At 43.0% G+C, this 24,664-nt stretch overlaps 2 protein-coding genes across 2 annotated transcripts; one reads left to right on the top strand and one right to left on the bottom strand.

The window, feature by feature from the left end:
- The first annotated feature begins 125 nt into the window (after positions 1–125).
- Positions 126–6,817, top strand: zbtb48 (zinc finger and BTB domain containing 48). The gene is made up of 11 exons (XM_083675300.1): positions 126–240; positions 560–1,376; positions 1,574–1,851; positions 2,026–2,137; positions 2,389–2,481; positions 2,623–2,709; positions 2,917–3,071; positions 3,379–3,515; positions 3,761–3,925; positions 4,168–4,256; positions 4,356–6,817. The coding sequence occupies exons 2-11, from the start codon at positions 615–617 to the stop codon at positions 4,794–4,796; spliced, it is 2,319 nt and encodes a 772-aa protein (XP_083531426.1). The 5' UTR covers positions 126–240; positions 560–614; the 3' UTR covers positions 4,797–6,817.
- On the bottom strand, positions 5,209–14,656 carry klhl21 (kelch-like family member 21). The gene is made up of 5 exons (XM_083675301.1): positions 14,520–14,656; positions 9,381–10,472; positions 7,807–8,212; positions 7,586–7,658; positions 5,209–7,187 (listed from the first exon to the last, which is right to left on the bottom strand). The coding sequence occupies exons 2-5, from the start codon at positions 10,405–10,407 to the stop codon at positions 6,858–6,860; spliced, it is 1,836 nt and encodes a 611-aa protein (XP_083531427.1). The 5' UTR covers positions 10,408–10,472; positions 14,520–14,656; the 3' UTR covers positions 5,209–6,857.
- Between the last annotated feature and the right edge of the window lie 10,008 nt (positions 14,657–24,664).

Raw genomic sequence — 24,664 nt, forward strand, 5'->3', positions numbered from 1 at the left:
TCTGCCATCTGCACACACAATTTTGATTTCAAAATAGCTACTGCTAGTGAGCTAGCTGCATGTCTGGCTTCAGTAAACGTCACATCCTTATCCTTCCTGTCCCTACCGCAGTGGCCTACTCGAAATAAAGCAACACAAGGCCCTTGTTTTTTCTCTCAAGTAACTACAAAATGACACTGAAGGCAATGCACAGTTCCGACGACTAGCTAACAGTAATTAAATTTTCAGGAGCCTGCACAGGTGAGTCACTTTTCGCTGTTTCTGCTGAACGAAAATATTAGGGAGCGTCTTTAAAATGTGCGTAACGTGGTAAACGTCGAGGTGCATACGCTAGGGGTTAGCTATCATAACATATAATCAATTAAACTATTCCACAATTATGAATCACTCATGATTTTTAATGGAATGCTAATAATTCAATGTAAATATTCACAATCATAATGCATTTCCTACAATGTTGAAGTCTGAGCAAGACAATAACAGTCACAGCACATTACTCTCCTCTTAGTTATTAATCCGTTTTTAACTTCAGTTTAAATCTATTTTCTGTATATTTCAGCTCCAGAAAGTGAAGTCGCCTGTGCTCCATAATAATATATACTGAATGGTGAAAGATGCCTGCACAGAAGAAGAACACCCATGCCCAGCGGGTGTTGTCCTCTCTCAACCAGCAGAGGGAGCTGGGCCAATTCTGTGATGCCACGCTGAGCGTAGGAACTGGGGATCAGGTGTACCTTGCCCATCGCAACATTCTGGCCTGTTTCAGTCAAGTGTTTCAGGAGTCTCATTCAAGCACCACCACCACCCCATCCACGGAGGTGTGTCTTCCACAGGACTGCCCCACTGATGGCCTAGAGCTGCTCCTGAACTTTTTCTACACAGGGGAGTTGAAGCTGGACCCTCTCAATCTGGAGAAGGTGCAGCATGCTGCCACCAGCCTAGGTGTACCAGATGCACTCACACTCTGTCAGCAGTTCACCACAAAGCACACTGTCTCTGCAGAGGGACCTCAGCCTGCAGTGCCATTGACTAAAGAGGGCAAGCCTGATCGTTCAGTGGAAACCATGCCCGTTGTCCGTAAAAGGGGGAGACCCCGCAAATCTGCAATTGCAAATACGTCCAATCTTGAAACCTCTGACGACTTAATTCTGGACAAGACACCATTAACAGAGGACAATCCCAGTTCATCCACAACCACTCGCTCTGGGCGTAGGGTCAAGGGCCCGAGACGACTACTGGGCGAGAGCCCCACTGGGCAGCTTACGCCCTTAGTGAAGACCAGCAAGAGGGTGCCACCAAACCCCAATGAAGAGGAGGGGAGTGGTGGGGCTGAGGAGGAGAACCCAAACCTCCCCCAGCCTATCCCTGAAATAAAGGTAACCTGCTGTACATGAGCTCATGCTCCTCAATTTAGAAATTAGGGAGGAGGGTTTGCGCTGCTAACCAATTTGTAACTACTTAAAACTAGTATATCACCTTAAGAATAGTTTTATACTGCTACTACTAGTACAAACATTGCACAACTGGCTTATTCCTTATGGATGATGGTTGGGCTTTTGTCTCCTCTCTCCAGGTGGATGGGTCAGAGGTGGTGATGAATGAAAATGGTGATGATGACGAGGATGAAGATGTTGGTGGGGATGTTGAGGGGCTTGATACTGATGAAGAGTACGTGCCCTCTGCCCTGCCCATTGTCACCACCGCCCCCAGAGGCAAACGCAAAGGCCGAGGCAAAGCTGTCAATAAAGTGAACGGCACAGAGGCAGTGAAGAGTGCCAAAAAAGGCCCTGTGCAGTGCCCCACCTGCAATAAGACTTTCCTTAGCCGGTACTATCTCAAAGTTCACAACAGGTAAGTTTGCAGTGACTTTGTCAATGACCCTTTCTTTCAATCCCATTGAAATGTTTCATTGAACCTTTATTCATATAGCTTTATAAGTCCCATTGAGATGAAAAAAGAGAGACCTGTTCAAACATGGTGGTGTCGAGTGAGTTGTGTGTTATATGTTGTTCCTATGTTTGCCAGGCGTCATACAGGAGAGAAGCCCTTTGAGTGCTCTAAGTGTGGGAAGAGATACTTCCGAAAGGAGAATCTGCAGGAGCATACGGTCCGTAACTGCAAGAGGAAAGCAGAAGCGGTGAGTGAGAGCCTGACTAACGCACGCACGCACGCACGCACGCACGCACGCACGCACGCACACACACACACACACACACACACACACACACAGCTGTAGATCAAATCCAGTCAACATTTGTACATCAAAAATCCTTCCTAGTGGTCTTGACATAAAAAGTAATTAATTGCAGAAATAATTTATATGCATGTTTTATGTGATATTTGAATTTCCTACCTGTGTATGTATGTTTGTGCTTGTTGTTACTACAGGAGTTCCCATGCAACCTGTGCCCTATGATATTTGGCCGAAGGCTGGAATTACGTCTGCACACAGTCACCCACACAGGGCAGATGCCCAATAAGGTGCACCTCACACCCATGAACAATCACGCAGTGCTGTGACCATACCATCTATGGAAATTACAATAATTATCAGTCTGGTGTGTTTTTTCTGTCAAACTTGTATTACAGTATATTGACTTATTGTCTATGTATCTGTTTCAGTGTACATCATGCCCTGAACAGTTCATGCATAAGAAAGAACTGACAACTCACTTAATCAAGATCCATGGCTTTCCAAAGCCACATCTAGTAAGTATTTTGCTGAAGATCTCCTCTTTTTATGTTCATTTGCTTGCCTTACATCGATCTGCACCGGTGTGAAAGTTTGGGATGTGCATATCTACATTAGATTTTGCATACTTACATGGATTCAAACCTATATTGCTTTATTGATTGTCAGGATGTAAAACTGATTGCCTCTCATACTCTATAATAAAACAAAAAAATTCCCCACAGTGTTCTGTGTGCAGCAAGGGCTTCTTTTCCCGCACAGAGCTGTTGGTTCACGAGGCGTCCAAGCACCGTGGTGAGAAGCTGTTTGTGTGTGAGGAATGTGGCCATCGAGCCTCCAGCCGAAATGGCCTGCAGATGCACATCAAAGCCATACACAGGTGAGACTGGGTTCTGTAATGATCATGATAATCCTAGGAATTATACAAGTTATTTTCATGACCTTCAACTACATTACCTTCAAACCACTATTTATGATAAGGTGACAGAATTAACAAAGCTCAGAACATTCAAAGTGTGTACGTGAAAATTCAAAATGGCAGGCTGGTTACCGGAGGCGTTAACACTGGTACAGAACCATAATAATTCTAATATATAGCTCTGGACTGGTAGACTCGCATACACAGCCTCAGTACCGTGTGATGTAACATGGATTGAGTCACACTTTTGGTGTATGTAACCTTTCAGAAACGAGCGGCCGTATGTCTGTGAGTTCTGCCACCATGCGTTCACCCAGAAGGCCAACCTCAACATGCACCTGCGCGTACACACTGGAGAGAAACCCTTCCAGTGCCATCTGTGTGGGAAGACCTTCCGGACGCAGGGTGACTGACACTATGTGGCTTGTTATTAGAGCACACCCATTGCTGGCAACAAAGATAATTAACCAGACCAGAAAGTCAAGTAATTTACTGTAGATTAACAATCTTTCTCACACAGGCCAACACAACACAACTCTGTAACTCTTACGTAAACACAGTTTGAGCCCCCCCTTAACATAGTATACTGTGTCTTTCCAACACTTTACTTGTACTAATGTGTGTGTGTGTGTGTGTGTGTGTGTGTGTAGGCAGTCTTGACAAGCACCACCGTACCCACACTGGCGAGCGACCGTACAGCTGTGAGTTCTGTGACATGCGTTTCACAGAGAAAGGTGTACTGGTCCGCCATATCGCCAGCAAGCACCAGGAGGGCCGACCCCACTGCTGCCAGATATGTTTCAAGACCTTCAAGGGTGAGAAAATGGCACTGTCTTTGCATGTGTGTGTGTGTGTGACCACTGGTGGTACATCATAGTGCATAACCCATTGTCCGGTTTTACCTTTCCTAACCAGATAAGTAGGTTACATTCTGACAAAAGGTTCCGTCCTGCTTGTTTTAGATGTTACATTGATGTAATTGATAAATCACATTTAAACAAATCACATGAAACATTTTTTTTTGACTGATTTCTCCTTGCCTTTGTCTCTCATGCAGCCATCGAACAGCTTCGTGTCCATGTGCGTCGTCACAAAGGCATGAGGAAGTTTGAGTGCTCCGAGTGTGGCTACAAGTTCACCAGGCAGGTAGGTCATGCATTTTCAGTGTCCTCGGTTCCCTGAAATGTTTACACCGACATACTGTAAACCACATGCAGCGCTCATATCGACCTCCGTTTCTTCCAGAGCCACTTACGCCGTCACTCTCAGATCCACAACCGCATGGAGAACTACAACCCCCGACAGAGAAAGCTGCGGAACCTGATAGTAAAGGACGGGGAAGAGGAGGAGGACGGAGGCCAGAGTGATCCTACTAACCCTACACTGGCCACTGAGGAGAAGAACTCTGAGGTCCCAGCTCCAGGAGCCCGCCCCGTGTCTGAGTCTGAAGCTGAGCCTAGTGAGAGTGGCCTCCTCAGGGTAGTGATCCAGCCTGGCAGCCTGGTGGTGGAGGAGGTGGTGTCCAGCCAGGAGCTGAGCGTGGGGCACGGACAGGTGGGGGAGGGAGGCTTCACGGTGGCAGACGTGATGGAACAGACACTGCTGGTCACAGGGACTTACCAGGGACTTACTGAGTCTACTGTGGTGGTGCAGCTGCAGGAGGATGCCTCAGAGAATAAGGCCTGAAGACACACACACACACACACACACACACACACACACAAAGACAGACTCACTATTGCAGGTCTCCGGAGACCCAACAGTAAAATTATGTTTTCTGTTTTCTTACATAAATGACGTGCTAATGAAGTTGCTCTGTAAGATTAGAATTATTAGAATTCTGGTTGGATAAAGCACTCTCAAACCCTCTAGACAGTCTGCTGCTCTGTGGACATTGGTTGAATTTAGCCTGTGCATGGGGTCTGGTCTACGTCTTGGCTTACTGTCGTTCTTTTTGTAAAGGTTTTGAAAAATATATATTGTCATCTTATATTGTACATTGTCATGATAATGGACACATTAACAGATATGTTGTGTTGTTGGGAGAAGAAGTGAATGGAAATGTGTTGAATCATGTTGAACATGGAACAGAATAAAGTGACAGTCCTGCCTGCAATTTTATTAGTGATCACACTGTAAGGACATCATCACTATTCTAACCCAAACACAAGGCAGATATGATGTTTAGGAAAAAAAAAAGATTTCAACAACCACTTGTATGAAAACCAAGAAAAAACAAAACAAAATCATATAGTATAATGAACAACTGCTATTACTGCTATTAGTCAAACACATAATGTTGCAGAATAGCAAATCGAGAATGTGTTACTACTTCCAGTTATCATTACAGCGACGTTGTTTCAACAGTAACTTCAGGTGTACCTGCGCCTCCTGTTGCAACAATGGGAATACAGGAACATTATCTGATCCAACGCTACAAAAACATAAATACGTTTTCATAAATAAACTACACGTTTTTGATCAAATAATAAAGCATCTATAAGAAAAATTCTTCATGTACTTCATGCAGACTAGATAGGGTAGTTACCCTTACAAGGTCAGAGAGAGGGGTCTGATTAGAGAAACCATGTCCAGATTAGGACAGGAAAATAGCCTTCAGCCTAAGGTAGCGCCTTAGCAGTGGTAGTCTGGTAGGGCCAGATCAGATCAACCTCATCAGAGGCTTTCAAAGGAGAGTGTAACAATACAGAACATTCAGACAGAAATCTATTGTGTAGAACAGGTATGATTGTCTGTCATGTAGATGAGGGAGTCATGTCAGGTCTATTCAGAAATGTTTCATCTGCAACGTTCTGAACGTTTCACCTCACTGAATACACCTCAGCGGTAGAGTCCATCAACTCAGGTGATTCACATGCAACCATTCGTTCTCTGATTTCATTCAGATACTGGTAGATTCCTAGCAGTACAGATTTAGACATTAGTCCCCATACATCTCTTCAGTTATTAAAGTCCAATGATGCAATCTATCTGGTGCTACACAAACATGGTGGTTGGTTGTGGTGTTGGTTGCTTCCGCCGTAGATTGAAGACCCATCTCTTCAGGCTACATCTTATCGGTCCCTCCTAAAGACCTCTGCACCCCCACTACCCCCCTGTACAAGTTTCTCTCCTGTCTCTCCACCATTTTCCTTCTTCTAGCATTGTGACTGCCTATGGCCCCTGGTCCGAGCATTGATTACTTTATCTTATGAGGACTGATGGATAGATGATTCACTTACTTAAACAAATTTGTTGTAAGTTGCTTTGGATAAAGGCGTCTGCTAAATGCCATAAATGTAAATGTTTAGTGTGTGAGCGTTTGGAATGTAAGGGGTCATGCTATTAGTTCTGAGGGACGTTGGCTCTCACTCTTCAAAACTGGAAAATGGAAAACAACTCCAAAGTAAGTCGATTATATATAAAAAAAAAAATACTCTACCCAAGACGATACACTTCTATAGAGATATCGATGTGTGGGCAAACATGAGACGTGAATACCCTGCCAGCCAGTCCATTTGTCCAGTCTATAGACACACTCATTGTTATATGAGTGCTTAGTAATGACACAGTGGCAGGCAGGTGAATTACATAGTTCACACAACTGCATACAAGCTCAATCACAATGTCATTCTTCTCTAGCTTTCTTCTCTTCTCAGAATCAGCATCATAATGACGCGTATTCACAGTAAACTTATGGCCCTAATGGGCTGAACCAGCGTATAGTCAGGCCCCAGAATGCAGCACTCAGTGAGCTGGGTTGACGTCGTGGTTCTGGTTGAGATTGTTGTTGTGATTGTTTAGGGCATGGTGACGATGGTGCCGGTGCAGGTGGATGGCGTTCGCCTCTGGCACGTCGATGGGTTCAAAAGCGTTTGGCGCAGAGGGCATGAACTGGCGGAATATGCTGACGCTGCCGTGCCAGAAGGTGGGCTGGGGCAGTCGGCCGGCGGGCATCCAGGTGCGGGTGGCGGGGTCGTAGGCCTCCACCACGTCTGACAGCTCAAATGTGTTGTCATAGCCACCAGACACGTACACGCGTCCGCCCAGGGCAGCCACACTTCCTCCTACGTGGACCTGAAAGAGGAGACAGATGGATGTAGTCAGGGTTTGAGGAGGGTTTATGCCATCGTTTATTTTAGAAGTAGGACAACTTATATCGGTAGAACTGGTAATTCTGAAGGCTATGAATGGAAGTATACTAGACCTCTAGTCTCTGGATCAATATCTTTGAAATTCAGCAGTAAATATGTGTCATATTGATGTTGACAATAAAGGGAGGGTGTATGTTTTGATGTACTGAGGGTTTGAGGAGGGTATATGTCATTGTTTATTTTAGAAGTAGGACAACTTATATAGATAGACTGGTAATTCTGAAGGCTATGAATGGAAGCATACAATTATTTTTTAATTTGTATATCTGCAATACACATTGACATTATTCAAATGCATTACAAAAGGCAGCAGTCAAATACCTGTGTCATTGGACTGATCTTCTCCCATTGGTTCTTCTGAGGATTATACACGTCAACCTCTGCAGAGTCATCCCTGTAACACAAAGACAAGAGTGAGAATTGCCACTCCGTAACCAAACCCCATTACAGTACTCTCCTTCTCTCTGTTTGACAGAACATGCCTGACACCCCTATATCTACAGTACGTTGACATGTCTTTAGGGAGTCCATACTCTCCTTACCTAACAAAGTAGATGAGACCATTGAGAGTGACTGTTTTGGGGGCAAAGGACCACGGGGGCAGTTGGCCAGTGTTGACCAGGGTCCAGCGGTTGGTGTCTGTGTCGTAGCTCTGGATGGCCATGGTGTCTTCTCCAGTCATGGAGCCGATGGCGTAGAGGCGCCCCCTGCAGGTGGTGGTGGAGCAGTTGTCCATGGCATGCAGCATGGGCGGCAGGGCTTCCCAGCAGTCCAGCGCATGGTCATAGCGCTCGGTGCTGTCCGAGGCCACCACGTACAGCTGGCCCTTTAGGACGCAGGAGCTGTGGTACTCCCGAGGCTTCAGCATGGGCGACACCTCTGTCCACTCGTTCACGCTGGAGTTGTAGCGCCACACGCCGTCGTAGAGCCGCGAGCCGTCAGACCCACCTGCCAAGCACAGGAGAGAGAGAGAAGCACAATGACGAGATCCACAACAAAAACATCCTGTTTTTTTTTACATACAGTGTATGACTGCTGCACATTATGATCAGAAATTAGGTTCCACCTACAGTTGGTAGTGATATAACCACTCCTGGCTGTTCTAAACAGCATATTGTCATTTTATTATCTTCATCCTTCATCCTTCCATAACCAAGAGGTCAACTATGAAGTGGATCTCCAGAACTCTATGTACCGCATAATTTGTCAACCGAATCAGCATTCCAACTAACAAGTAAAGTTAATTTCCATAATCAAATGAGATTCAATGCCGTCTTTCAGTTTTCAAGGGATCATGTGCTCTTGGATAGCCTCAACTTGAAAGATGTTATGACAAAACCTTCACAAGGACATAGAATCGAAGGTCACCTACAAAACAACAAGTGAGTCTGTCAGCAAGAAGGCACCTCTCATAACAACTACCCCAGATCATGTGCTTTAGCCTTCTCCCGCTGCCAAGGACAGTATGAGAAGACTGCTAATGATTTGTATCCCCCCCACTCCCCCATCAAGGTCCTGCCAGAAATACAGGCAGCATGTGAAGGCCTGGGATGTTTTCTAAATGAAAACACTGTATTTACCTGCATGGTGGTTGGGAATGCTGCTGCTGATGATGATGATGATGATGGCCTACCAGTGATTTGTCTGAGCCCACCACCACTGCAGCAACTTCTGGCAGGACACCATGTCCCTCCCTCCCTCCTCACCTCGCCTCGCAGCTCAGCTCACATATAACTAGAGTGCCTGTGGTTTATTTATACTCTCCCCACTGCCTGGCCTGGCCCTGCCTGCCATTTCATAAGACGCACAACTGGAAAGCTACTGAACTTTTAGGTTACAGCCAGCGCCACTAAATACACACAGCAACTGTAATAACTGCAGAATATCTGCTGACGGTTGTATTTCAAGTTCAACACAGGGCATATAACTTTAATAGAGTTGAGCATCATAAAGTATGAATAGATTCATACATACGAAAGGAAAGGTAATATTGTTTCTGTTTTTAGATGAACCCAGTACGTGTACTGTGTACAAAATCAAAATCCAAAAGCTTTTATGCTTTTTAACATGGTTACAAAACTTGGAAGAGTGTGCGTTCCGACAATTGTCAACCTACCTGTGACGTACATATCGTTCCCCAGGGCAGCTATACTGTATCCACCTCCCAAGTGGTCAGGGAACTCGGCCAGGTAGCGCCACTGTCCAGTCTGAGGGTTGTAACAGTCCACAGTGACCAGCTCGTCACAGTCCTGGTCACATCCCCCTACCACCACTAAGATCTCTGCCAGGCCCGTGGAGGGCCGCGGACGCATTCGCTGGCAAGGCCTGTCATGGCGGTCGTACTCACACGACTGGAAGCTTCGTGCCTCGCTCACCATCCTCAGGCAGGAGGGGGAGAGGTAGACCAGCGGGTCACTCTCCACGTGAGCCAGCAGGTAGAACCTCCTGACGAAGGGCAGCCGGACCTGCTGGAGGAGCTCTGGCCAGTAGTGCAGCCTCCGCTGGAGGTCTGCCTTCACCCAGCGCACCGCGATCTGATAGGCCGTCTCCTCCTTGTCCACGCACAGCCCGTCGTCCGACACGAACTCCAGCAGCCGTTTCCACGGCAACCGCTCAAAGTCCATCCCCTTGGCCAGCTCCACGATGTTCTTGAGGACGAAGCGGCGTGCGCTGGTGGCCAGCTCCCGGCAGGCATACGCCTCGGCGAAGTCCTGGATCTCCAGGCAGTTGGACACGTCCAGCCGCTGCTCCAGGAAGGCGCAGCAGGCCTCTTTGACCGAGGGGAACTGGAACAGGTCGGCCGTCTTCAGCAGCATGTCCACGTTATCCTGGGTGACGGTGACCCGGCCCGTGTAGCAGAAGTCAACCAGCAGGCCCAGCAGCTCGGCCGACACCTCGTGTAGAACCACGCGGTCCATGGCGCTCTCTCTCAGGGTCCCGGCGAACATGGCCCGGAAGTAGGTGCTGGCGGCAGCCAACACGGTGCGGTGGCAGTGGAACTCCCGCCCCTCGGCACAGAGGGTGATGTCAAAGAACTTGCGCTCTGCTCGGAGCTCGTGGATGCCCCGCAGAAGGTTGAAGGCATGGGCCGTATCGAAGAATGGCAGCGTGGACGACTGGGTCTGTATGACTGGTTTCTCCATCTCTCCTCCCTCTGGATCTCTATATGGCTATCTCTTTCAGTGTGTGCTCAGAAGACTGGGTTCATCTGAAAACAGAGACAACATGAGCTTTTCTGTAACCTCAACATGAATCTATTTACTGTATTCTGTCATATGACAAATATTCTGATGAGTCATAAACCCCAAAGGCAATATACAGTATTACAGCAGAAATATAGAAATGTATCACACAGAACAGCAAACGTTCAATACAAGCTACATTGGTGTGGTGTCCAATCAACCAATGATAAGTAAAGTAGTAAGTAAACTGGTTAAAAAAAACAAAAAAACACTCTTATTACCATAATGGATCTAAAACACTTAGTCAGCATTCCCTGAATGTACTGAAAGGTACATACAACAGTCCAGGAATTAGCTAAGCAGGCCAATCTCTGGTAATTATGACTTAATTATCAACTTCAGAAAAAGCTTGAGATCCCCCTACCTGAAGAGCCCCAAGTAACACGATGAAGTAACGAGTAGGCTAAGTTTTCAGAAAGTGCGACACCACAGCTCTGGTGAATACGAGTAGCTCCTTGTCTGTGTTTAAAAAAGAGAGCTCGTCTGTGCTTCGGGTCTATAAATACACCGGCAGTGTCCATTTCCAGGGATGGTGGGGGCGTTGGGGAGGGTGGGTGGGAGTACACCTAACACTCTGTGGACTAATGCAGTGAGGATTGCATCAACTGCCCCCCCTCCCATATCCCTGCTGAGTGCGGAGCCATCAGAGGCCCTGAGTAACTCCTTGGTCATGAGCCAGCCCAGGCCTTTTCACCGTCAGGCCAGACCCAAACACAGTGCTTCCTGTCATAATATCCACCAATCAGCTTGTTAAAAACACCAGAGTAATGACCTGCTCTGATCACAGCCGTACACAAAAATATATCAGCTTGACGAGGAGAGAGTGCCAAAGGTATTTGGAAGCATTTGGCCTACAAATGTCTGAGAACTGCTTTTAAACTGTGACTCAAGTCCCATGCTACAAGAGTCACCACCTCCATGACCATGAAGTTATTTCCTTTCAAATGTTGACTGTAAATCCTCCTCCTCTGTTCTGTACCATTTATCCTCTATTAGTTTCCTTTTATCTTTAAGTGGGGTACTTGAAAATGTACTTTGAAGGCCACTGTAGTTGAATCATCTGTAAAGTCATTGATGAACTAGTCACCAGGAAGGTAAAACCGATGGATGGCTCAAAGTTCAGCATGTTTTCCAGATTCCAGGTAAGATTTAGGGATTGTCATGCCTGCTTAAAATACACAAGTATCTCTTTACAGAGAATTATAAAAGGATCAGCATCAATTTATCTTCTGGCACTCCACGGCGAAAAACAACAAGATGCCATAGAGCCTAGCACACATTCCACACCAGGGTTCAACAATGTAGCAGTCGGCACGGCACTGAGCCCTGTGATCGATGTGACAACACTGCCAAGAACACACAGGGCCCCCAAAAGGTTATTCTCCCAGCTAGGGACCCAGACCTATGTTCAGCTTATTTATGCTTCTGTGAAAGTAATTATTTCAGGTTCAAAGGGGTAATTATGTTTCCTTGCGCAGGGACCTGGTTCAACTACCCTGTCAGTCTGTGACGTCCATGTGGTTTTTTTCCAACTGTATTACTGTACAAGGTAGCTTCTGCCTTCTGGTTGTCCATATAAGTACATTATGTTAAATATAATATCAAATCCACTATCTTGCCCTTCTTGTCCACATTAATTTGTAAGTGTGTGACACAACACCATACTGTGCAGGAACAATAACTGACAAAAGAAAACGTGTTTGAGAACAAGGCTATTTCTGTGGGTCACAATAGAGAAAGCAGGAAAAATACTTTCTATGTACCCCAGAGGTATTGAGCAACTTACGGTCAGTGTGTTTACCAACCGGACCTGGAATAGCTGACAGAAAGCGATACTCTCAGAGGTAAGGATAGAGCGGGAAAGAGAGGGAGAGAGAAGAGGCGGGAGAGACAGCAGAGGTGGGTGGGCAAACTGGCTGGTATGTGAAGGCTGGGAGAGGGATACACAGAGACTAGTGTGACTAGAACCTGCCCACCAACCCACCCACCCAGAAAGGGGACCCACAGCACCCTCACCATGTACCGTAACAGTAGTAGTCTGTCTGGCCCAGGAACTTAAGTCATAATCTATAGTTAGGGGGTATGACCTCCCAGGAGGCCCCCACTAAGACAACACAGGGTAACACCGCCAGTCAGTTCTCAATAAAGACTTAGGCTCATCATCTGTCTAACATGTTGCTGATCTATCTATAGTCTTGGGTGGAAAGGCTAATAATGAGCTAAGCTTGTAACTGGTAATTGATGGGTTGCTAAGCCTCATTTCCACTTCACTAGACTTGTTGACACTGCAAATATTGACCAAATCTGACAAACGGCTGGTCACACAGTCAACAGCAAGGGATGACATATTAGGGCTAAGTTAAAACATGTTTTGAAATAAAGCCCAAATAAGATGTTTTGTTACTAGTTTGATTTACCTAAACAAAAATGAACAACTCTTATATGAGTAGCATTGCTAACTATTTCTGTAGAGACAAGAACAAAGCATTTTCAGAAAGAAAGCTGATTATCTCCATACATTGTATAACTTACAGCCACAAGGCTCATTATATTACAATATGTGGTTTTAGAATGTCCTAGAATCCAGCTATATAATGATTATTTGGAAGCTATCATGTGTTCATGGATGGGCTAATCAAAAACAGACTGCACTGATTTGCTTAGTGGGTTCTCCTATTTTACTGGGGTACAAAATACCAAAACAACTGTTGTTGACACCTGCTGGTAGGCCCTGGTAACTACCATAATTTAGCATTATATACTGTCTATAATAGTTAACAAAAACAAAACAAGCACTGGCTTTACCATTGAAATAGAGGGAACTAGACTATTTCACTGTGTACCAATCACAGGGAGCTTAACCTTGTTTAAAAGGCACAGTTGATAAAACCCAGGATCCATTCACAAAAGTGTCAGTTTCACAAAAGTGCCACCACGCAGCAGGCCAATATTGCACCTGGTAGACATATGTAAATGACGACACAGCTGCCTCACAGTCTGCATACCAGGGGCTGGGGAAACCAACAGAGTGGAGCAGGCTAAAGCACTCTTGTTCTCCACAGCTGAGCTTGGCTTTGCCATAAAAAGGCAGCCCAGTCAACCAGTCGTCACATTCCATCTGAAGAGGGCCAGCCTGAGCCCCCAGAATGCAGCTCTCCTTAGATAAGACGGTAGTCGTGTCAGGATGAGGACCTGCAACCCCTGGTATGCTAATGTCACATTGTATCTCGCTGCTTACCAGATAGTGATGGTCTTTCAACCCAACCGCAGACAACTTGTTGACAACTTTTTCCATAAATTGATCATAGACGAGAGCAGGCTATATAGTAAGGAAAGGCACATATCTCTAGCTATGTTATGCATTTCTATAGAGGCCTACATGTAACCTGCAAAAAAGTAATGTATTGCGTTATTATAATATAATTATTTTCCTGGTTTCACTTCATACTTTCTAATCTAGATTGGTGACCATGCTAGTGAGGACAGCTATTTGCTCACAAGAGAGGATAGTTAAATCCCCAACCCCAAAACTCATAATAACACTTTAATAACACACATTATATAAAATGACATGGATGGAGAAAAACTGAATAGGCCTACAGCCAAAACAACACTGATGCGTCCATGCCCAATGTGCCTTAATCCAGATGAAACTACAGTAGGTTTAGATCGGTCAAAATGGCATAGGGTCTCTTCTTTAGTATCTAACGTAAATTCCGCATGCACGACTCTGTTTACCAACAAAGGTAATCTAATTGCCGATTGACAGATGAGCGGGACTGGGTAGCAATCCAAGTGGGTAGCAGTCCCAGTGAAACAATAAAAAACAGTTAATTAGCTATTGTTAACATCCAAATGTATGTAAAAATACATTTTCTGTACATGCTGTCTAACCACGACACAATACTGTCTAGTGTCTGCTGCTGCTGCCTCCTGTACTTCAAATCGAGGAAAACACGACCTTCGGAGACTGAAAAATATAGGCCTATCAATCAAGTGGGTAATTTACTTACCAAATGTAACGTATTTGACTCTTTTCGAAATTGCAATCGTATATGTTGAAAGAAAGTAGCAAGAGTCAATTGTGTTGTCTGAAATGAAAGTTAGCGGTTGTTGTTCTCCAGTCCTGTCTGCGCCATGATTGTGCGTCGTGTAGGATTGGTACATGCCGGAGGCTACGACACTCCTCATTGGATACATCAGTGAACACAATGTGACGTGTGCATAAGTTACAATGTAGCATTAACTTCTCAAATTGCATTCATGCTTCTGCTGTTATAATTGATTCTGTATGCAGTGCTATTCTAATCTAAAGACTCAACCCTATCGGATACATCATGATACACATTTCGGCATAGTAGCAAAAAGGATGATCGAATGACAACAACAACATGACATGACAAAAACAAGCGGTGGTGTAATCTACTTGTGTAAGTGGACCCACAAGAGTTTACTTTAGATATTATTTCCCATCATAGAGCGTTGTGGAACATGATGTTGAAAGTTGAAACACACCAGAGGTCTACCCCCGAACTGTAAGTTACACATTCCCCTGTACTTCCCTCATATATTTTTAATGTATTGAATCAATTACTGTATAACTACTGTATTTTGATAATGCATGCCTGTAGTTAATTTACCAGTACCAAAATAAACTTTCCATTTAAGTATTAATGCTCAGCAGATCCAAAAGTGGAATCTATAGTGCTATTAGGCTATATTGTTTTATCATCCAATACACGATAAATAGTAAACTAATCTAAGAGTAAACTATATATTTATCCATAAGTTCTGTTTCAAAAGTACGCCTTGGACTGAAAGTATTATAATACAGTAAAAAAAAGCCATTCTGATGAGATTCAGAGGACAGAATGCAGAGACACATTGACCTGATTAGCTCCATCCCGGTATAGTTCAGGCCCCAAGACTAAAACTCAAATGAGGGTGCGAAGTAATCCAGAGTGACACAGTCAGCCTAATGGGGGATTGGTGTAAATATAGCCAGAAAGTATGACAAAGATGACATCAACTTGTCTTCCGTGCGTCTCGAAACAAAGCGACCAAGATTGAATCAAAAATATTCTCTAGACCAAGAATACTGTGGAGCAAGGCGCTGGGAATAATTGCATGGGGGTTTGATTACTTTAGGACATTATCAGGCTAAGAAAACCTTCAGAAAGATGGCTTCTGTTGAATGTATTCAGTGAACCATCCTCTGTCCTTCTCCTCATCCATGCCTTTGAGTGGGTGGTCAACTCCCACAGTGTCTAATTAATGCTTGGACTCAAACCAGGCATCATTAACAAGGGCTTTTCCCAAGGCCCTGAGAAAATAAATATTTATTCTGATGAATTCTCTGCTTAAAGGGACAGTCAACCACATCTTGAATCGGGTAGAAAAATCTTTGCTTAAATGTATGCAGTGCACACTATACATCTAATCTACTTAAAACTCCCTTATGTATGCACTGTCTATTTTTAGTGGTGACTGAAACCGTGTTATGATGGCTTTTTATTTGTCTTGAGTTATGCTGGCGTCCTTGTTTCCCCTTAGACAGAACACTAACCAGCAGTTTATATTTCCATTGACAGCCTCTTCCGTTTTCAAGGGATTACTTTACAAGTGACCCCTCAATACATGATAAGAAAAATATTTCATGGCACTTGATTGACAGAAGAGTATATGTAATCTTTCATGACCTAATCATATTTTTTTGTATCTGTATTTATGGCTAAAATTATAGTTTTGATATTACCTGCACGTCTATCAATTCATGTAATATTCAAATAAATGCAGTTTGATCATCATGTACAGTAGAAGACAAGGTCATGGTATGATTTACATTACATTTCTGTCGACCTGTTTACTGTGGTAACACTGTAATTACACTTATGACACACAAAATCACGAAATTACTAAATAATAACATGTTAGACAATGTTGTTACTGAAATGATTAAGGGCAACCCAAGGTCTCAGTCAACAGGAATCTTAACATGTCGATCAAATATAGGTATTCAATGAGCTCAATATTTAATTCAAAGAACTACTTAAAATTCAGCCCAGGAGGGTATAATTCTTTGTACCTCTCCTCCATAAGTGAAGATAATGATGAGGGAAGTTAAATAAGGATCTGGAATCTAGAATAAGGGTTAAATGACCCTTTATTGTGCAATTAAAACTGGCCTCTAGATGAACTTTCTCTGGCCTCACCAGCGGGTCCCACAGCCATGTAGGTCAGGGAAGTGCTGAAATGCAATTCTTGTAGGCACATTGATTGCTATATCACTGTAGTTCCCTATCGATTGCCTAAGGGCATGAGTGCCTTTCAAGATTCTGAATAGAGATCAATGATGAAATACTTTTGTATTTGGATTTATTTTGTATCATTAAGTTTAGTTATTTACCCTTGGAAAAATCTTATTAAATTTTCATGTTGTGCTATCCTTTTACATCATTTATGGATTTATTTAATGTTAACAAACATCAAAGACCCTCACAATAATTCACCAGCAAGTCTTTGCAAAACATCAAAGCAAATGAGTTATGAAAATAAGAGAAATACTGTAGGTGTGTAAAATGTTACACTATTCAGTCACTAGATGGAGATATTCTTCACTCTTTGGCTTTTGTTTCTCTTTCCTCTCTGGGTGGTCAGAATGGTCAGAGTAAAAAGAAATCTTCTACTGAATTAAGCATTATTGCCATCAAAAATAAAGCTGTGTTCATTGAAGTAAAAGCATTCTTAAGCAGTTCTAATTCTTGTCTCTTTAACCTTATCTTGTCTCTAGTCTCTTGGTTCACAAATCAATTTAGTATGTTTCTAAAACATCCTCAGATCACATTTGTATTTTTCTACTTTGTATATTGTGCTAATATTCCAATTATATTATTTCTCTCTTTGGAATTCAGTACTTCTGTTAGCTTACACACATCACATTTTACATGAGACACATTAATCTATTCCAGACAGCAGGAAATTACCTAAATTCATGAAGTAAAATTCCCCTAATTTAACATTATGACTGATGTTCTTCTTAGCACAAACCACAAACCATGAGTGTAATATGTCTTCACTTGGTGGAAATATACCGGAATTCCTGACAAAAATCCTAGAGCATGTCATAGGAATACCGAGCAATACTGGTCCTATTCATTCAGAATGGGGCTTCCAGGATACATTCTGAACTTCCTCTTATTCACTCATAAAAATAAAAATACTGAGTGTAAAAAGGTAGTTTAACATTGCAACAATTTCAACATATTTTTTTTCTGTGCAGAAAGAGTTTTCACCTCATTCAACCTGAACCAGAACTATAATTCTGAAATGCTACACATTGTAGAGATGGAGTGAGACTCTTTGCTTTTTTGCTCTAAACTGTTGCCTCATGTGTCATCGTTAATATAGCATTATGCATTTTTAAAGATGCACAAGGAATGCTCATGAATTAGCTGAATGAATGAAATGTCCAATGTTCTTTGAACAGAGTCATGGATTTCGCACACGTCTGTAAACCATAAATTACTACAGCAAATGATACAGCAACAAAGCTGATTCATGTTTGCCTTGTTGGACATATCTGTCCTCCTGACACTCGTTTAAGCAGGGATGTTTAAGAATTCAACACAGTCAATGTGTAAATTATTGATATGGCGGTAAGAGTGTGGTTTTGAATATCAACACACCCCTCTAGAGAGAGAGAGAGAGAGAGAGAGAGAGAGAGAGAGAGAGAGAGAGAGAGAGAGAGAGAGAGAGAGAGCTACAGTGAGAGACAGAGAGAGCTCCTAGTGAGCAGAATGTACTGGGAGACTCAACCCTAGCTTGCTAGAACACAAATCATGTTGAGGTTCTCATTTGAGCTCCATTGACTTTCATTTTTTAAACAATAACAACAAGCTCTCTGTGGTATACTGTGATTTGTGTTTAATTAAATTCCATGCTAAGGTCATGCAAGCTTGATTCATTGTTTAACGGATTTCAGAAAAGCGAGGTGGGGCATCCGTTAAACAATTAATCAAGTTTGTATGGCCTAATTATTTGAATCTCCATGGGGTAGCAGCTTTGGGGGGGTTTAGTAATAACCCATACCTTCCTTTTCCTGAATCAAGCTGAGTACAAATGGAATTTGTGCGTCTCCAAGGAAACGCTTTTGATGATACCGTGTGGATTTCACCAGAGGAATTCCTATTGATGACTCCAGATTGCACCATTGAAGTTCTTTGGTCTCCTACTTGAATTCAAGTCCTATTGTCTTAATAACTGTCATCACACATGTGAAGAGGAATGTGTATCTGTATGGGTTTCCAGCAGCCTCCTTGAACGCTTTGAACAAAATGTGGATGACAGGCTGTTGAGAATGTACACAGGCTAAACATGCAGATTTACCGTATTATTCAGTTGTCTTTGACGTTAAGCCAATAGTAAAAATAAAGGCTACCAATGGTGTCATCTTTTGTGTGTACAGTCTGAGTTAAAACAAAACTCAAAAGTGTACGATTTTAATTACATTTTTGATTGAATCTACTGTATTGTATGTATCATTCTCTTCAAAATACATGGTAAGAGTGTTAAATAGAATTGTAGAATAACTTAAAATTCTTTATTTTGTACATGCTTATAGAAAACATATAGTAAACTTCTAGAAAACATATATATAGTTGATGTCGGGCCTTAAAATTGCCTTTGACTTGAATGTAATATAAGAGGATAGCTGTGCTCTTTGACTTTGGGGACAGGTGACCCACATGCTCACTTTGTTGTGTTTGTTGTTCCATACTGCCTGAGCCTATGTTCAGCTCGCTGTCAACCACGTTACAAAAGACCATGTCATGTTCATTCAGAAGGCAAAACAACCCACAGAATTACCATTCCATTTTTATGACCCATGTTTGTTCATCCATGCAGTGATAGCTACTACTGTAGAAGATAAGAATCATCAACCTTGCATGTCACTATTACCATCACTATTACTGTCAACTGTTGGATTCAAAGTATTAGCACCCATTATTCCCCAATGTAATACATGGCTAATGCCAAATGACACATGATATTTGTGTTATTTGTGGTCCTCTAAACACCATTAACCAAAACAACAAAACAAACGAGACAGCATTTCATGCACCGGCTTTATTTCAGGGGTGAGTGGATGATACTCAATTTTCAGGTTGTTCAACCTTCGTTCCAACCAGTTCTCATGAATTATCAACATTGAACTGCATTTCCCATACCCTCATAATCGGGTAGTGAGAGTTTTACTTTATACTGAATGTACTGTGTGTTGCTATAAACCTGTATAGTATTGCTCTAGTATAAACAGTGTACAACCACATTTATGCGCGCATCTAGATATTGTTGATTTCTCAACTTGAGAAGTAGAACACCTTCCCTATCACGTTGCCACCACTGCAGTTGCATACCTTATGGTAGAGGCATGTTTTCAATATTATCGAAGTCTATGTTGTATAGTTTTTCATCCAAGATCCATCCATGTGTATTATGATAATTAATCATGTCTGATGGCAGGCTTTCATGGCACGGCATGGCATACACCATAATCAGTAATGCAGCCACATCGCCAGTGGATGTGTGTGACACTCCTGGCTGTTATTACCTCTGCTGGCACATCTGTTGTCTCTGAACACCGGAAGAGAATAAACACTGATGGAATTTCATGAAATCGTCTCAGTTTCTCTGTGTATTTGCAATAAAATCCCTTGATGTCCCTTCTCCGTCTTTTTAAATGAAATGTGACTGAAGTAGTTTATGCTGCTATTACTATCGCCATCAAACATTCCACCTCATTTATCCTCTCCAAAATAAAGTATCTTTGCATAACTATGTCCCTTCTTTTTTTCTGAGACTTCAGCAAAATGTGTGCTCTAGTTTATAAGTCACATTTATCATATGCTGTCCTCTATTTCTCACGGGATAAAAAGAAAGTGTTCCCACCCACTGCAGAAAACCCAACAGGCATCCATCTTCTGCATTATTTTGCCTCCTAACATTGCACAATTTATCATTCAGCTGTCACACAATGTACTGTATGCAATAGTAGTGGATGGTTCAGGATCAGCAAGTCTAGCGCAGCGTGACACATCCAGACAAGATAGCAGAGGAGTTTAACCAGTGTAGCCTTATAAGGAATGCTGTGCATTTGATTGTTACTGACTTCAGATGTTTTACATGATAGCCTGAGATGTGTTCAACAATTGCATGTTACAGTGCATGCATGACAGAGAATAAGGGAACATGGGTGGGAGTGGGGACCCTTGCTCAGTTCTGAATGTGGAGCACACACGCACACACACACACACACACACACACACACACACACACACACACACACACACACACACACACACACACACAAACACACACACACACACACACCTGTACAAAGGTAAAAGGTCTGTTTCAAGTCAACCTCCATGAGGGGGTCAAGTTATGAATATGTGACTTGATGAGAGGATAGTTAACTGACACAAAGGACATGGAATGCAGGAGTGACAGATTGTTCAGTGTTCAGTTGTTCAGTGTCTCGGTTAGATGCAGCGGTGCATGGTCCTGGCTCCAGGCTTGGTATGACTCACCTGGTTCAGAATAACATTCACAGCAAGGGACTCGGCCCTGCTCCAGACAAACAAAGGTGTAATCGAGGGTCAACAGGAAGTCAGAGCAAATAGGGCAAATGTCGAGCTGACGCTAATACCTACTGTATGACAGGTGCACTGAACTCACGACACTCATGATAAAGAACCTGGACCCATTGTACTGCACTTCGCAATTCAGTTGATGGAAGTTAGTGTGTTACTGGAGTATGTTATTCTCATTGGTCGAGCCTATTATTAGCTGCAGTCATGGACAGGGCTGAACAGAAATCCTCGATTATATCATTATCTCACAAAATCACAAAGCCTCTGGACTGGACTTTACACCATCTCTCCCTAACGGGACATCAACCAAATGAGCAGTCCATAATTACAAGGCAGATTTGTTCCCTGTCTCTCCACCAGCAGGCAGACTAACTCCCTGCATGTAGAAAGGAAATGATGCCAATATGGCAATGCCCTGCTGCCAGAGCGTTCATTTTGGTTCAGTCTGCGGAAAATAACAAGACATTAAACCCCAGGAGGCCAGAAGGGCCTTATGTGCCTCACAGTCTGTCTACGAAGACTGGTTTTGCCTTTTCTCCACCAAAGGCGCTTAGGATCAGGGCTCCTGCCTCCTGCCACATTGCAGAGGCAGCTGTGTTATTAGGATGGAGGTGGTTGAGTCTTGGTGGGCTGGAAATGGCCCTAAACTGATCATTATGAGGAACAAAGAGCTCTGCCTGCGTAACCACTGGTGTGGTGTAGCGTGTGATGCTGCATGAATACATGGACTCTGATGCTGGATTAGTTGAAGCTTAACGTTAGCTTTGGGTTGGCATGCTTTTGCCTGTGTAGGCGAACCTTTGGGTAGGTAGGTGTTAAGAATCTCTCGTAGGTAGGTACATTTAAGAAAACAACAACATTGTTTTGTCCCGCGAATGTTATGTTTGCACAAGTGAACAGATTCATAATACAACGATAGAGAATGAGTAAGATATCTGAGGTCAACTTCTTGAGGGGACACATTATTAAAAAGTTACATCAAAACCAGACGAGACTGCAGGTGAGTGTTTTCCTCCAGCGGGCAATGTGATTATTTCCTGTCAAGCACACTTTGAAATTGAAATGGAAGTGTTCACAATTTCTCAGACAATGGTGAAGGCTGTGTTTATCCGAACAGAAACAAATCTCACGCTTCTGCTCCGGAGCCAAACATCGCATCATTCTGCCTGAATGATTTCATGCACTGAAAATCTGAGATTAGACACAACGCGTCAAGGAGGGAGGGACAGACAGCAGGGTCTGTGGACCTGGACCTCCCTCTCCCCTCTATCTGTAGTACACTGGCTAGCCTAGCCATGTCTGCATAGCCCTGGACAAATGCCTGCTGACTCTCTTGCTGCAATCTGCAGTGTTGCTGTTTTCTGTAGCACAATGTCATTATTACACTTTAGAGGGGATGCTTGAATGAATCCCAGATCTATTTGACTCACTCACTTAAACCCTGAGGAGTGTTTGAATTGGCACAATCTAAATTATAATTGGCTGAATCAGATGGTTGCATGAAGTGGAATAAAGCGTGCTGGGAGAACAAATTGAACTGAAAAGATTTCTCTGGATTTTTTTTCATTATCCTGCAGCATAGAGGCTTAGAGTGATTACAACAAAACATTATTTTTGATTTGAAATCGAGTTGCCTTTATCTCAGAGAGCATGATTATTATTTTGTTATACAACTATATGTTGTATCTGTGACTGTGCTACAGGTAATAAGATATGAACTGAAATATCAGTTTACCTTCATTTCTCTAGGCTCCTCTTTGTTATTCAACCTCTGGTGTTTTTTTCTGTTAGCTTATGGACAACTGGATTTTTTTAGAATTCTTGGTCCTCCGCACCCCCCTTAGGACCAGTTGCCCTGGTTGCCGTGGTGACTAGAACACATTTCATCCTGCGGCGTAAGGAAACCTCATTTAGTCCCCTCTTCATTTCCTGGCTTGGCGGCCCGTTGCAGAAATTGGTATCAGGTCTCATACATCTCAAATCACCTGAGCAAACATACTTCAATGTGTCTGGGGAGCCTGGGGACTAGACCACCCATGGGATGGAGGATGGACTTTGAGGATAGCTCTGAGAGATGAGTTCATACAAGGGCCTCTAAATCCATATCCATCCATGCTCTGCTGGAGGTAGGGTGCCCAGAGGGTCCTGAGGAGAACTGTACTCTATTTGAAATGTTATATCATCAATGTGATATCATACTGTAGCTATTTTGCTTCAGATGTTTTTTCCTAAATGTGTGCACAGTCTCACTGTGAACTTCAAAGTGCTCATGATGACTATCTCCTCGAGGCAGCCTGGATAGTGGCAGTCTGTGTACTTTGTATCTTCTGATTCCTGCTGCTAATAGTGCAGCCAATTCAATCTTATGTGTCTTGCCAAAATCTTTAACTTGTAACTTGAAAATGTTGAGTATGTAGTCAGACTTTTATAGTTCAGTGGAGGCTGGTGGAGGTAGAAATTGGAGGACAGGCTTGTTGTAATGCATGGAATGGAATGAGGAATAGTATCCAACTGTTTGATACTATTCCTCATTCCATTCCATGTATTACAATGAACCTGTCCGACCTCCACCAGCCTCTACTGTAATAGTTATAGATATAGTATATAACAGCTCATATAACTCATTGCTAGATGAATGTCATTGGTGATGTAAAGGGCTTCTTCTTTTTTGTCTTGCTTCAATATGGAGAAGAGGATCATGATTCCAGTACATCTGAGAACCACACCTATAGAGGGACTCACGCTTCACATCTCCTTGTCCTTGTCCCTCCTGTCCTTGCTGTCATCTGATTTATTTGACGCTGGTGCTTACTTTCAAAACACACTCAGATTAGCAATTTCTTTATCTCTCTGAAATCCTGTCAGATTGCATCAAAGATATCATTGGATTTGCAGGATGCTCTCAGATTTCATTTGGTCCTCATATCAAAGGGATAACGATGAAGATCTCTGTATTTCAATCTGTTGTGACACTGAAGGACGTATGGTATGTAAGGGCAGGAGACTATTGAAGACTGTTTACTGTGATTTTGAGGATGAGAAATGCAACCCTTTTCCATACTCTCTATATTCTTGTTTTTTTTACTGATACCTCAAAATCGCAGTAAACATATTAGAAAAAAACAATTATCAACACCCACAATGTAGTTGCTGTCTGCTGTGGTACTGTACTTACTCCTCCAATCTCTATTAGAGATATCTGCCAGGTTGACAATAACACAATTTCCTTCCCCATACAATAACATCAGGAAATGTTTGTATGAAATACTGCTGTGAACACATCTGACCTGGACGTTGACTAATGATTCTGCTCTCTCGTCACCTAGGAGGTAAAACATCCCTCATAAATCATGGTATAGTCTCTTGATGGTATGCCTTGAAAATGGTATGCCTGTATTCATCTGCAAATCCTATGAGCTTATGTAACATTCATAGACAGGTTCATGTGTTCATAGATCATCTTTTCATCTGTTCTAGCAATGTGCTGGAGAGCACTGTCTGTATTG

This window comes from Argentina silus (genome assembly GCF_951799395.1).
Source record: "Argentina silus genome assembly, chromosome: 8".
Classification (NCBI taxonomy): domain Eukaryota; kingdom Metazoa; phylum Chordata; class Actinopteri; order Argentiniformes; family Argentinidae; genus Argentina; species Argentina silus.

Bases quoted from the DNA above. Each gene is read 5' to 3' on its own strand.
- zbtb48 (XM_083675300.1), top strand. From the start codon at position 615: ATGCCTGCACAGAAGAAGAACACCCATGCCCAGCGGGTGTTGTCCTCT. The intron at 1,852-2,025 runs GTAAGTTTGCAG...TATGTTTGCCAG, and splicing joins TATCTCAAAGTTCACAACAG to GCGTCATACAGGAGAGAAGC. The intron at 4,257-4,355 runs GTAGGTCATGCA...CGTTTCTTCCAG, and splicing joins GCTACAAGTTCACCAGGCAG to AGCCACTTACGCCGTCACTC.
- klhl21 (XM_083675301.1), bottom strand. From the start codon at position 10,407: ATGGAGAAACCAGTCATACAGACCCAGTCGTCCACGCTGCCATTCTTC. The intron at 7,659-7,806 runs GTAAGGAGAGTA...TTTGTGTTACAG, and splicing joins GGTCTCATCTACTTTGTTAG to GGATGACTCTGCAGAGGTTG. The intron at 7,188-7,585 runs GTATTTGACTGC...CTCCTCTTTCAG, and splicing joins AGATCAGTCCAATGACACAG to GTCCACGTAGGAGGAAGTGT.